At 43.2% G+C, this 14,853-nt stretch overlaps 1 protein-coding gene across 5 annotated transcripts in view; it reads left to right on the top strand.

Moving 5' to 3' along the window:
• Nucleotides 1-14,610, top strand: part of WDR7 (WD repeat domain 7) — a 276,957-nt gene extending 262,347 nt beyond the window's left edge. For 4 of the 5 annotated variants that reach the window (XM_006182769.3, XM_006182770.3, XM_014557674.2 and 1 more), the window contains 2 exons: nucleotides 7,075-7,179; nucleotides 11,756-14,610. In XM_006182769.3, the coding sequence (XP_006182831.1) occupies nucleotides 7,075-7,179; nucleotides 11,756-11,959 (309 nt within the window). In that variant the 3' untranslated portion in view covers nucleotides 11,960-14,610. The remainder of the gene's footprint in view (nucleotides 1-7,074; nucleotides 7,180-11,755) is intronic. The other variant, XM_032470552.1, reaches the window with a different exon arrangement.
• Nucleotides 14,611-14,853: the final 243 nt, after the last annotated feature.

Below are 14,853 nucleotides of genomic sequence, written 5' to 3' on the forward strand. Positions count from 1 at the left end.
CAAGGAAGAGTCTTCCTTCCTCTCCCACGGTTGTAGCGGGCTCGGAGTGAATAAATGCCCCTGGGAGACTGGGCATCCTCAGAGCCAGGCAGGGCCAACTGTCATTCCACCATCCTCACAGATGGACCAGGACAGTACCAGGGTGTGAAGGGAGATTGGACCATCCCAGAGCGGCCTTCCCTGTGTGTGGAAGCCACCTCCAGACCACCTGGGCTTAGGAGTTCTGTAAGTGCCCCTGTATTGAGGACAACGGGGCACAGCTCACTATAGCTTTAACCTTCCAGCCTGCAGCGCCCAGCCCCCCATCACCATGACCTGGCCCCAGATCCTTGTTACTTGGCGTGGGAAAGTCATTTTGGAGTGTTGGTGTAGAACCTACATAGTGCCAGCTCTATAAACTCAAGTGTGTGGGAATGAAGACTGGCAGTTTATAGTTTTCACAGTTCATAGTTTTATTTTACCTGATATTCTGTGAGGCAACAGATTCTGGAGCCAGATTGCCTAGCTTCTAATTCAATCAAGTTACTCCACCTTCCTGGGCCTCCGTTTCCTCATCTGTAAAGTAAATGGGATTCTTATGTCATAGAGTTGCTATGTTAGGATTAAGAAGTTTATGTTAAAGTGCTTACAGGAGTACCTGGCATGCAAGATGTGCTGCAAAATTTCTTCTTCTTACCCTTCTCAGATTCCCTAGAGTGCCCAGCAGCGGAATGCACACTTCTATACCTTTAGCATGTAGTTGTAAAATTTGAATGATGACAAAGCTGCTTTGTAGTCAACCTTTGATGGAGCTAACTTTTTATTTTAAGTTAAAGTACAGAGTTTTTTGATTCACTTTTATCAGTGACCACAGTGTGAGACAGAAACTATGCACTTGTAAGCGCCCAAGCGATGTGAGAAGTGTTGAGAACTGGCGAACCGGAGAAGTAGACGGAAAAAACAGACTACAATCAATGGGCAAGCGTTAAATGGGAGTACATTTTTAACTGAAAATAAGCAGCCAGGATGCAGAATTACTGCCAATAACTTCTTCTGCAAGTGTATTAGCAGAGGATTGAGAGCGGGGACTGGCAGTCTGTGTTTTTGTCAGTGGAGGCCTCTCAGGCATTTCATCACAGCCAAGGCCGTCCCCTGGACCCAGGTGTGCACACCCCGGTCTCCTAGAGATGGCACACTGGGGAGCCTCTGAGTGTCTGCCATCTCCGTGCCGACATCTTTACCAGCCGTTACAGCCACGGGTGCGGTTTTCTGATAAAATAAGCATAGTGCTGGCTCCTGCACGGCGTTATGAGAAACTGTGATAACATCCAGTTGCCTATTCCAGTCCTCAGTCCGGTTTGGAACCCCAACTTTCGAGACGTGGTTGATTAAGGTGCCCTTTAAGATACCATCCAACTCTAAGACGCCATGATTTGAAAGCTTGGAGCGAGTTTAAGGAAAAGCCACAGAAATGATTTTAAAAGTCAGAAAGTGAGACCTGAAAGGAAAGGTTATAATCACCGAAAAAAATTGTTTTAAATCTCGAAAATAAAAAACAAGGGAAAAAGGCGCAAGCTGCTCTAACAGCCTTCAGTTCTGTAAAAGGTTATCCTGCTAGGGCTGATGACCGGCTCTGCTCCATCTCTGCTGAGGCTGGAACGAGAGGAAGTAGACGTACACTGCAGCATTTTAGATATAGATTTGAGAAAAGGAAAAATTTCCTGACAGCACACATTGTTAAACACAGAAAAGGTCCTCGCAGGAGGTTCTGGAATCTTCTCTAGAGATATTTGAAAACAGAATGGATTTTCATCTGACCTGCTTTAAGGCAGCCCTGTCCACATACAGAAAAGAATAGGTGACCTTTCAGTGTTCTTGGCAACGTCACGTGGCCTTCAGATCCCACACACAGAAAGCCTGCAGACGGCTTAGTTCATAGCGGGAATTAGGTTTTACTTGAGCCTTCTAATCAGCCATAGATGAGATCTTATTTTTTTTTTATGTGTTATCATCTGCCTAAATTATTTGTTTCCTTGAGCAAGCGAACCTTAAATATATAAAGCAATTTTCACAAATTGGTTGCTTCAGAGAAAAGAAAGAGGGAGTTTTTGGTTTTTTTTTTTTTTTCTTGAACGTAATTAATTCTTAACTTTTCAGCTCTTTTGAAATGGCTCTATTCTGATGCGTCTCTCCCTTGCCTAACAAACAGAGCTGTCAGTCAGAGTGATGTCTTTGTCTTCTCTCCGCCATGAGCAGTTACCCCCCTGCCAGCCAGCCATGAAATCCCTGGCCAGTAGTGGGATGTCAGGAGGGCATGCAAATCAGACCCTGGACCCCCTTCCTTATCCGCCCTTTTCTGACTTTGGCTGCAGTCAGTGAGAGATGGTAGGTGCTGCAGGGACAGAGGAGAGCGCGTCCTGGACCGCATGTAGCATTGTTTGTTATCGCTGAGGGACCAGCACTAGGAAGATGTAGGGGTTTGGGGGTCTTTGCTGTTACCTATCCTTTTATTTCCGGGGCTCATCCTCACTTCCCTGAATATGTGGACTGTCTCCAACCTGTTTTCCTGCCTTTGTACACAGGTGGACACTTCATTCAGGCTCTCGCTGAACTCAAGGCATCTGCCATGTTTCCACCTCTTGAAAGCGTGTCTGTTTTGTTAGCTGTTCTGGGGAGCATGCCTCGACCGAAAGCATGATTGTACTTTTGGATAAAAGTTCAGAGACCATGTGCAGCCAGCTGGGGACATGTTTCAGCTCAGCAGGCCTTTCAAGCACCCCTCAAATTGAAACTGCCTATCTTAATCCCAACCCAGCCCTGCTGCTCCCCAAAAAAGCCTGTGACCAAGGCAGCCGCCCTCCCTCTCGGGCCCCGCTGACCCTGGGGCTCTGAAGGGTCAGTGGCAGAGTCTTGCTGTTTTTCAGTTTAATAAATGTTACACAAAATACACGGGTCAGTGCTCTCTACATCTTTCCCTTGTGGTGGTATTGATGATAGCAAAATGTTACCGACTTTTGGAAATCTTTTCTTCTCAATTTATGTTCAAAGCAGGAAACTTTTTTTGGCTGGGTTTTTTCCCTCCCCTTTGAAAAAAGTGATGAGACCTGCAAATTAATTTAGAAGGTTCTCTTTGATCATGTCCAGTCTCTAAAGTATGTGCAGTAGAATCCTTTGTTTTGGTTTCAGTTCTCAAATGTGTCGTTTGGAAGCTGAATAGCAAGGAGTCCAGGTAGAGACAGACGTTTTAAAGTGAGTATCCTGGACGGGCTCTACCAATGCTGAGCAAGTCATTTTAGAAATCCGTGTCTCTCCTTCTCTGTACAGCAGGGTTAATTATATTTCTTTGCAGAGCAGGTTGAAAGTGCGTGTTAAAAACTGTTGGGCAAACGCAAGCATCACTCATTAATCCTGCCCCTCGGCTCCTTTTCTTTCATAAGAAAAAGAGGGAGAATGTTTGACAATTCAATTCTCTGTCTCCTGCTACGGATAATTGCTTGATTTCTTTCATTGTTCATAGCACTGCTTGAATTAGATTAATTTCTTTCTATTCCATTTCTGTCTCTTCAAGGCAGCAATTTCTTTGACTAAACATACAGCAAGACCTCTGATACTCATCCGCATGTAAAAAGTAGACCAAACCTCCTTTTATTTCGAAACCCGTTGTTTTGGAAAATGTTCCTTCTAGTTCAGCGTTTAAGATCCCAAACCGTGGGTTCGCCCCATCACAAAGCACTTACGAGTCCATGTGATCCCTGCACAGCTGCACCTCTAATGCCAGCCTAGAGGTTAAAGTCAGTTCAGGTGGTGCCTGCGCAGATCTTAGAGAAGTTCAGAGATTCTGAACAAAAGACAATGGCAACATTTCCATTACACTGAGGGCTGAAGCACCTCTTAGGCCGAGCTTGTAATGAACTCACCAGATGTACCAACCATTCAAAACAGTGAGCTTCCCTGAGCTGCCGTGAGTGGTACTTGCTTTTTTATAAGACAACAGGTCTCTCAGCTGACACTGCAGTCAGTGCTGTGGTTTTCCTCTGTGTCGCTTTAAAAGACAGCCTGTGGGGCACCTCGGAGTCTGGCACCGTGTGTGTGTGTGTGTGTGTGTGTGTGTGTGTGTGTGTGTCCCGCACGCGCTGGTCTAAAGTGTAGTCCCCCTTTGTTCAAAACAGACTTTAAAGAAACTAACACATTAAGCCCAGTATCTAACCTTGACAACAGCAACAATAAAGGAAAACAGGACAGTGATTAGTGAGATGAGGAGGAAATATTTATTACTAGACACAAAGAATGAGCATAAATGTAGCTCTCAGTTTCCTGGCAGGAAAGCAAACACGTGTGTGATTATGTAATTATTGTTGCATGATAGAAAAAAAAAGCAACAAAATTTATCTGGAAAGATAAACATTTTCCTGACAGAAAATTCCAAGATGAACTTAACTCACAGGCTCTTCTAGAGACACTAGACAACATGATGATGAAAATCTTCAACTGGCACAGAAGTATTCAAGTGGATGTTTCAAATACTGACCTTCCATAAAGGATGAAGACATAATATGAAATATTTCATGAAGACTTTTCTGAAGGAGCCTGTGTGTCTGGTGTTCTGCCTTTACAACCAGGCCAACTTAGCCAGCATCACAGAGAAGTATGTTAAGAAGGCCACTGGGTTGGTACATCCTTTGGACCTGCTGGTTTACGGCCAACTCACTGCTGCATTGTTATTGTCTAAAGCACATTCTGGTTGCTGATTAAAGAGGGAAGCTAATCTGAAGGAGGCAGGCTTAATATTCTGTTTAGAGATTTAAGGGCCCAAACTCCAAGAGAAGGGATGGATCCAGCCACCACTGCGTGGAGTTGGGCTCTGGGTTGAGGGGGAGGCTTGCAAGAAAGGCAAGCTTTTAGAGGAGCTTTTAGTCTGCTCACGCTTTCAGATGCATCCTCGGACCCCAGAGCATGGAAGAAACTATTTCAAATCAAATATTTTTAATGGACGGGCTACATTAAATGCCATGAGGGACCAGACAGGAAGTGAGGGAGCCAGACAGTGGGTGTAAGGTACACAGGCCCACTCGAGTCAGGGCTGGGACTGGGTGACACAGAGAGCAAGTGCCCCAGCCCAAGGGGACACCTCCGCTCAGCTGGCCCATGTGGCCACGTGTAAACAGAGGCCCGGGACTGCCAGAGCGTCCAGTTTTTCAGGGGAGGCTAGAAATCTTAATTTTAAATGATGTTTGATGAATTAGACTATGGGCTTAGAAAATATTTTTTTAAAACATTTTGCAGGCCAAACCCTATATATCTGTAATCTGGTTTCATATATGACTAGGGCGTTTTAAAAATTGTTTTTCATTTAATGGCATAGTTGAATAATTGATTTATATGATTGTTTACATTTGTCTGGTCATTTTTTTCAGCTTTCTTGAGACAATTGACAGATAACATTGTGTAAGTTTAAAGTATATGATGTGATGATTTGATACACTTATATATTGCAAAATGATTACCCCCATAGTGTTAGCTAGCACCTCCATCCCATCATATAACTACCATTCCTTTCTTGTGGTGAGAACATTTAAGATCTACTCTCTTAGCAACATTCAAGTATATACAGCTGGTCATCTTTAAATAAGGAGGAGGAACACAAATATTAATAGTATTTACTGAATTCTTATTATGTGCCATGCAGAGGGCTATATGTGTACAAACTCATTTAATCTTCACAGAGCTCTTTGAGGCAGGAATTATCAACATCATCATCATCACTGCTGCTTTACAGACACAGGTGTTCTGAGATTGAGGAACGTAAAGAACTTGCCTAGGTCCCACAGCAAGCAGTGGAAGTCAAGCAGGCAGTCTGGCTCAGAGCAGTGTTCTCTGCCAGCCCAGAGCCCAGTGCTATACCTGGATAACATTTTTTTCTGTGAGTGTTGAAAACAAGCATTATTTTGGATCCCACAGTGTCTTGTCTAATGACAGGAAAGAATAAAACCCAAAAAGCGCTGAGGAACACGCTTGTACCCCCACCCCTCTCCCCGCTCTCCCTCCCTCATTGTCATCGCTCAGATGTGAGTTACGAGAAGAGTCTCACGGAAATTTACAGTATGTGTGGGGCTGAATCACGATGGGCTTGATGCTCCCACTGACTCAAAGCTTCACAATTCGTCATCAAAAAATAGCAGATGGTGTTGTCTTAGCTTAAGGGAACACGTTTCCCCATTCCTTCCTAGACCAAGGGAGGAGACCGACCTGCAGCTGTGAGCAGGCTGACTTTGGTTCGTGTCTTTAATAGATGAGTGTACAGACATTAATACAATATTATGCTAATTTGCTTAGTATCCCAGTATTTTCGGTAACCATTAATATCATTAAACTTGAGTGTAATTTTTTATCAGTAAAGATCTTTTATCAAAGACTGAGTCTGAAATACAACTTCCTTTTTTTTTAATTCATGGTTAAATCAATGATGGCCATTTGGCAGAGGCTCAAAATTATCCCTGTTAACTTGTTTTTAATAGCATTTGATTTATATGTGTGCTCAAACCTCCAGCACATGCATGTATGTATGTGTAGTAACTGCAGTCATATGCACTTAGACACAGTGTTATTGGTGGGAAATGAAGCATAAAACATGAAAAATGTGTAATTATTAAGAGGTTGAAATTACAGTTTTTAACTCCTTCCAGAACAGGGATGTTATATGATATAGCTTTGATTATTTTTCATTTTGAGTGAGCTAAGTTCCCGAACAAATTTGGTTTTTTACCTTCCTAAGTAATTGTCAAATGTCACCCCTCTAATGGACGTGAATTAACATACTGGTTTGCCCATTCATATATGCTTTTCCTTTGGACTCATGCTGTCCTCCCAGCTAGGAGACAGGTAGACTCCTCAGAACAAGATCAAAGCCCCTGGAGATAGCAGTGGGAGGACTTTAGTTGCTTTTCCTCTTTTTCTAACCTAAATGTATAAATAAAGTGAAAAAAAAAAACAGTTGTTAATATCCACATGACTTGTTCAACATGGAATGTATTCACATGTGCACGTGTAATAGTTCTGTGGAACGCATGCAATGAGTGACTCTGAATTTTATTTTAGACCATCCACGGACACAAGGGACCAATCACTGCAGTGGCCTTTGCCCCGGATGGACGATATCTTGCCACCTACTCAAACACTGACAGCCACATTTCTTTCTGGCAGGTGAGTGCAGATGCTCCAGGGTCTTGACGTGTGTTGCATGATTGTATTGCATGATCTGCTTTTCCTCAGAGAGGCTCCCTGTTGAGCCCACCCACCAACCCTCCCTCCTGCTCTGTCTCCCTTCTTTCAACAAATACTGCTATTTATTGCTTGTGGATGCTGTGCCAGCGGCCAGCACACAGTCTACTGAGAATGCAATTAGAAAGCTAGAAAGAGGGGGTTCTGCTCTCACACAGCTGCCAGACTGAGGGAGACACAAGTAAATAAGCACTTACAATACAGGGGGTACCTGGGAGTGGGGTTGCAGGACGGCTTCACACGGGCAGCAACACCTGCACTGAGGCATGGTGATGCCAAGGATGGGCCAGGCATTAGGGGTAGGGAGGAGTGGGTGACTGGGGCAAGATAAGCAACAGCCTGGTGTGTGTGAGGGCCTGGCCTCAAAGGACTTGGTGGGGGACGGATGAGCACTGTACAGGCTGTTAATTTATACAAGGCGTTCAGACAGTGCCAGCAGGGCATAGGGGAAAAGGCAGCCTCATAGTAACGTGATGTCCCATTTATATTATCTCATTTTTGTTCGCATTCTGAATTTCCCACGTAATGCTCTTCATTCCCAAGCCATCAAAATGCTCAAAACTCTGAACATCATTGACTGGCAGTACCTGAGAATGCCTATGTTCAATTGTGATTAAAATGAGTATTCATTTGAGCAATGGATCTTTATAGTAGAACTTGTTTCATCCTCAGTGATTAATCTCCATCCCATCTTCTTTTTAATTACCTTTCTCCTGATAATTACAAAAAAATTAAACATTACCAACCCCCCCAAGAAAAAACAAAAGTTTAATTTAAAATTTTGTTGTTACCTTTACCTTCCTAGAATGCAGGTATGTTTTATGAGATTCAGTTTATTGCTTTGAAAGTTAAAAAAAAAAAGTTTCAACAAGACTTCAGCACAACTTGACAATGGTTTTTAAAAAGTCAACAGCTAATAAAATGCAAAACAGATACAATGAATTGCTTAATTAGCAACATGCTATTAAAGCATGACAACTTCGAAATCTGTCACAGGCTCTTCCTACTCGTCCTCTAATTTAGTTTTGATTTGAATTAAAGAGGATCCAGAAAGCAGCGTTGGATCTACCGCCTCTCTCCCCAAATGTGCTTTGCTGATTTATTTAGATACTGTATTGTTTAGGTCTAATGACATATGGTCATACTTTTTTTATTATTCCAGTAAATGTACTGTAATATATTTTGAAAACTTAATGAAGTCTTATTAATACAGAGCCTTACAAAAGCTATCAGCTATTAAAATCTTTGCTGAGAAATGAGTGTTAATGAGAAATACTGGTTGGATAATTACTCAAGTGAGAACGGTAAAAGGTTTGTGTGCAGTATCACTTCCACTGAGAATAGCATTAAAACACTTCCTGTTTTGATGAATTACATCTGTATGTGTCTCTCTCTATGTGTTCAGGAAATAATCTTCTCAGAACTCGTTTTGTGAAGCATTATTTTTAAAGGGAAGGGAAACGCCAAAGTTGCCTTTTAGTTAGTTTACATATTCAGCTGCCGAATGATGTAATTTGGCAACCTTGGAAGCCCTTTGATTCTCCAACAGCAGATTCCTACTATGTGAATATTTCACTTCAGTGTATCCACTGATATTTGAGCCAGGAGGGTTTAGTAATGAGATACAACCATAATTCTCTCACCCAAATTTTACCACCACCCTCCAACAAATAAGTATCCTCTTTCAGAAATGCTTATTATGTTAGGTGGATATTGGTTTCATTTTTTTTTAATTTGTTCCATCATACAATAGAATCCTATTCAGCCATTTTAAAAGGATGCTGTAAATCCAGTCATTAACATAAAAAGATTACCCTCAACATTTTGTTCAGTGAAAAAAAGCAGATTGTGAAACTGCCTTTGCGATGAGCCTGTTTTTGTAAGATTCCCTAAACCCGCTTCTCCTTGTGTGTTTATATATTTGGAGGTCTGGAAAGAGATTTACCAAAGTGTTAGTGATTGTCTCTGGGAAGTGATATTTCAGGGGGTTTTTGCTTTCTATTTTGTCCTTCTCTTTATAATTTGAATTTTCTACAATGAGTATTTATTGATTTTGTAGTAAAGAAAAAAGTTAATGTGACCAAATGTCATAATTCCATGTAGTTTTCATTCATTCAAGGCTCAAATTGCCCTTACTTCAGCATAATTTGTAGCCAGTCTCTGGTCAAGGAAGTATTAATGTCGAATAACAAAATGGCTCATTGTTTTGGTGCGAGTTCTGTGGCAGAGCTTATTGGAAAAATTAATCCCCCCCCACTTAATTCAGATTCGTCTTTTGTTTGAAGACGTCATAGGAAGAGGATGGTCTGAGGAACAACAAATTATAGTTAACAGGGGGGACTTTAACTGTCCAACTGTGTTGTACTATCAAGTTATACACTGTGCAGAGCTCCACGTAGCCCTGTTCTGAGGCAGGAAGGCAGTTTGACTCCACCAAAGGCATGTAGCAATCATTTCAGGGATGGCTCAATTTGTAACGGGAATGCAGATATAATAATGGACTTTTTTAAAAAAAATCTTTCCATCTGTAGCATTCCTATAAGATATTCTCTCCTTGCCCCCATTAGCTTCCAACTCATTTCTTGGACGTGGCAAAATTTGAAGGAAGGAATTAAAAATAAGGAGGTGTCTGAGAGTATCAGATGTCCCTAGCACTTTGAGCCGCCAGCAGAAATCAAGCTTCATACGCACTTTCATAGAAAATCCATAAAGAATGAAAAATACTTTGTCGTTATTTATCAACTGAGAAATTAGATTTAAAAAAAAAAAAACTTGGTATGCCTGTTGATGCCAGTTAATTTTAACCAGCAATTTTCTGGATCATTTGAATCTGCTCTGTTAGAGGTCTAAACTATTATGTACGATTACTCTTTGTATAAGTGAGAGCTAGCAAATCAAGCTCACCATCATTATTTCTATTTAAACTATCTGAGAACCTCCAGAAGCAATAAGGCCCTGATTTTTATCTTTTATGGAGTTTTGGGGAAGAGGAGGGAAGGACACAAGGAAAGAGACTCTTTAGAGGATGACAGGTACTGCCTGGCTTTAAATGTTAACCTGACTTTAACAGAAAGAGTTAATGATAATCATACATTTGGTTTTAAAATGTGACCTCGTACACTAGTGATTTTTTTTCACCTCTGTGTTGTGTTCGGCACTATTATTAATGCAGGAAAATCAGTAACATTAGTCATCTTAAAAGGGTTATTACTCAAGATGATTTAAATTGTGAAAATGTCAGTGGAGCCTGCATGCGTCCTGCCAGAGATGCCGTGATTTACACCCCCTGACACCATCCTGCTGCCGAGAAGGGCCAGGAAAAGGAATGGCTTATACTTTGCACTGATCCCAATGGAGGGCGTGATATCAGCAATAACACACCTTAAATGTCCCAGGATTCGCCAAGGTTTCGTGTGTCGGCCATCTGTATACATCAGAGCACGGTCCGCACGCCTCACGCGAGTCCCTCGCATCATACACGTTCAGATGGAGGCGCTGCTGGAGAGGAGAATCAGAAATGAAACTTAGCGCAATGAAAGATACTTCCGAGACCTCTCTCCTGCTTTTCAGTGTGCTTTCCATGTGATTTCTAAGAGCACAAAAGATGCATATTGGGAAAATGTTGTCATGTTTAGAATCTAAAGGATTCCTCAGGCTCGGTCGCTCAGAGGACAGCCCGTCTAGATACCTACCGGCCACCGAACGTTTAAAACACTATGACCTGAATGCTTGATTGTTCACAGGCCATAATTTCCATGTTATTTTCCATTTGTGTGAATGGATGAGGAGAACTTAAAATTCAAGTCAAATCCAGAAAAGCCACCCAAAAAGCAGAAATCACCAACTGATCAAATGTGCTGCCGATCTGGTATTAGATACTCTCTTTAGCGTGGCAGCCGCGCGGTGGGCCACAGATGCAGTGCTGAGGTGCAGTTGATTCTCGTGTTTTCCTGCAAGATAAACTCGAGCTTTCCAGAGACTGAATTTTTTAAATGCAGGCGAGGAGGGAAGGTATCTTAGGTGAAGATGGGAGGGGGGTAAGTTTTGAGCTTTAATCCATAACCTATCACTCTGTCTACTGCTTAACTTTGGTTCGTTTTCTCGAACTAATGCTGAGTCCCCACACTTGTCTTTGCGGACTTGTTCTTCAGGGGATGCGGTGAGCCCTGTCATTAAAGAACAGAAAAGTCTGCGGTTTGACATATACAGTTTCCAAGTATTATTTGATTGAACCATTTTATTAAAAGATACCATTTAGCTCCCTTCTTCAAGTTCCACCCACCAGGTTGTAAGCATTTACTGTAACAGCAGAAGAGCAATTTCAAATACACTGACAGGGGCCCTTTGGAGGTTAAGGATAAACTGCTTAGATGAATGTGAATGAGCCTGATGGAGAGTGACCGGAAGTGTGTCTCCCTTGGACCCCTCTCCATGCTGGGGAAAGGGAAACTGTTGTCTAAGTGACACATGTGCCTCTCCCGTCCCTGTGTCCCTCCAGATGAACACCTCCCTGCTGGGGAGCATCGGCATGCTGAACTCTGCACCCCAGCTGCGCTGCATTAAGACCTACCAGGTGCCCCCCGTGCAGCCAGCCTCCCCAGGCTCCCACAACGCCCTCAGGCTGGCCCGGCTCATCTGGACTTCCAACCGCAACGTCATCCTCATGGCCCATGACGGCAAGGAGCACCGCTTCATGGTCTAGCGCTCGCGTCTGCGTCTCCGTTCTTCCCATGTGCTGAGCCGAGAGTCCTGTCCCCCCCGCGCTCCGGACCGTTCCTCGGTGTCACCCGGGGGTGCTGCCAGGTCTGTGTCCCTCTGCATGGTCCTCGGGGGCAGACCCCTCCCGTGTCACCTACCGGCTGAGGCATGCACACATCACTCTGCAGGATGTGGCCATCCTGTCACCAGGTCGTTTCTCCCTCCTGCCGCAGAGGGAGGGGCAGGTCCCCGGAGCGCTCCCGTTGCTGGGTGCACCCGAGGCCCGAAAATCAATAACCACTGTGATTGCACTGCCGGCCCAGATCAGCTTTCTCCTCGCGCTCAGCCCCCCCCGCCCCCCGACGTGCTGTTAGAACCTGGTCGTTCTGACGCTGGGTTTTGAGGTATCGTGGCGGTCCTCACTATGGATACTATTTTCCTTTGGATTTCTGAAAACATGCTCTTGTTTACCAGAAAGATTGTGTGTTTACATGGGTTTTTTTCTTCTGGTGATTGCTAGGAAATCCAATTTCCTACAGTCTAGCCCCTACCTTCTTTAGTAACACCTAACCGGTTTGAAATTAATGAGGAAATACACACATACACACACATTTTCCTCTTGGAGAATGCAGTTTCCCAGACACCTGGCTTTCTAAATGCTCATATCCTGCTGAAGTGATAGTGTATTTAGTAGTTTAAAATAAAAACCATCCTACTCATGACCTAGTTAACAGAATTAGCCAGTCACTGTAACTAATCTCTTATAATAAAGAGCCAAGTTTGGAAGCATAGCATATCCCTGAAAAGGAGACCCTTGTGCCTAGGGCTACAGATCTCACCCCTTCCTTCCAGAAACGTCACAGACCTGCAGTTCCCGTATGTCAGCTATCACATGATAGTGACAGTTCTGCCTTCAGACTACTGCTAATCAGTGACAGGAGCATTTCTTTTAAACAAACGTCCTAGAAAAGTATTCATTATGGCACAAGCATTCAGGAGCATACATTTGTCCCTCAGCATCTACGGGGGATTGCTTCCAGGACCCCCGAGGACACCAAAATCCAAATCTGCTCAAGCCCCTTCTAGAAAATGGCCACGTGCACGGAGGGCTGACTGTATGTAAAAAGGTGGGAGCCCTCCATCAGTCTGGACAAATGGTGCAGTGAGGATGTTGACCACACTTCAGAGTAAGCTGGAGCCACGTCACTTTCTTCTGCTTATGTCAGACTGTGCTGGTTCCTGCTCATAGTAATGGGGAAAAAAAATCCATAAAATAGTATTTTGTATGAATTGCCCCTAACAAACCTTGATCTGTCTATAGTCGGGGATTTGTCTGGGTGGCTGTTGACTGGTTGGTTAATTGAGCAGAATGGCTTATTAAATACAAAAATAGAAGATGATTTATTAAATTCAGGGAAAATACATGAAGTTTCCAGAGGGACCAAAATTATAACGGGAGCATCTAATTAAAAAAAGCATAGATCGCCAGAGTTTATATAGTATACAAAAAAGTAGGATCGCAGTCCAGGAGCAAACACATCTGTGATTTTATTGAAACAGACTTTTAAAGAACATGTTACAAAATTAAGACCACTAGGACGTCTCCTTCATGTGGATATGAAGTATGTTATTTCTGTTGATGACAAACCCGTCCCATACCTCGGTTTTAGACTTTAGGTGTTCTTCAGAAGTGAAGGTTTGCCACATGCATGTACATTGTATTTATGAAGATTATATATGTAGTTTCCCAGGAAGAAACTAAGAGCTATGCAGTGTAGACGTGGTTTGTTTGGTGAGTGTGCTGACGTGTCCGACACAGATCGAGAAACCCAGGGTGAACAAGAGGCACTCTTGGCTTTTCCACTGGTTTCCCGAGTCTTCCGTACGAGTACCCAGCACACTTTCACTTTATGAACCTAAATGGGGATTAATTTATTCTAGACTACAAAGCCGCTTTGGAATGATGAAGTAAAAGTATACTTTAGAGATTTAAAAAAAAATGTTCAGTGCATCAGGAGAAAGGTGTGAGACTGGTGGGCAGGCCACTGGAAGCCTGGGTGGCACACCCCATGGAGATTGGACAGAAAACTGTGAGGGCCAGAGGAGCAAAACCCCTGGGTGGTGGGCGTAGGCCGGCCGGCCAGCCATCCTGGCCGCGCAGACAGCCCCTACACGATTGGCCAGTAGACTGTTGCAGTTGTGAACCAGTGGGGTGGATGATATTTGATGGGTAGACAGACATCTCTAACTGCTAAACTAACGTTTGCATTCTTGTTCGCACCAATCTCTCCTTGGCTCTTTTGACAACCACAGTTCCAAACTTCATTGCAGCTTAAGAGTTCTCAGCACTGAGGTAAACTTTGTAGTGTCATCCCAGCGTACTCTTTTAGTGTCTTACTGATTTTGTTGGCACTGTATTTGGACCTGTCCTTGTAAATGTAGAGACATGTGTGGCTTCACTGGTAATTTACAAGCAAAACGTGACTTGACATGACACGTGTATGAAAATGTAATGGCTGAACTCACTCTGTACAGTGTGTGAATTAAAACGTCTGCCTCACAAGACATTTCTTGATGACTCTACTTAATAGATTCTGTGTGTGCTGAATGTCCCCGTGTACATATGTGTGTTAAATAAAACTGAATTGTACTGAAGGTTGTTTTTCTCATTAAAAATATTGTTCACTCTTCTGAAACATTCTCAGTTGAAATCCATATGTTTTGTCCCTCCCACCTCTGGTACCAAATTAAGCCTTCTATTTCTGTCTAATTATTCATTTCCCTGGAGAGCTAGCTTCAGGAAAGGCAAGCTTGTTCCCAAAAGACAAAAGCGGAGCAGTAGGGAAGTCACTCTCCCCCACTGCAGAAGTAAGAGACCCAAACCCTCCTACGAAGACT

The sequence above is a fragment of the Camelus ferus genome, chromosome 30 (genome assembly GCF_009834535.1).
Source record: "Camelus ferus isolate YT-003-E chromosome 30, BCGSAC_Cfer_1.0, whole genome shotgun sequence".
Classification (NCBI taxonomy): domain Eukaryota; kingdom Metazoa; phylum Chordata; class Mammalia; order Artiodactyla; family Camelidae; genus Camelus; species Camelus ferus.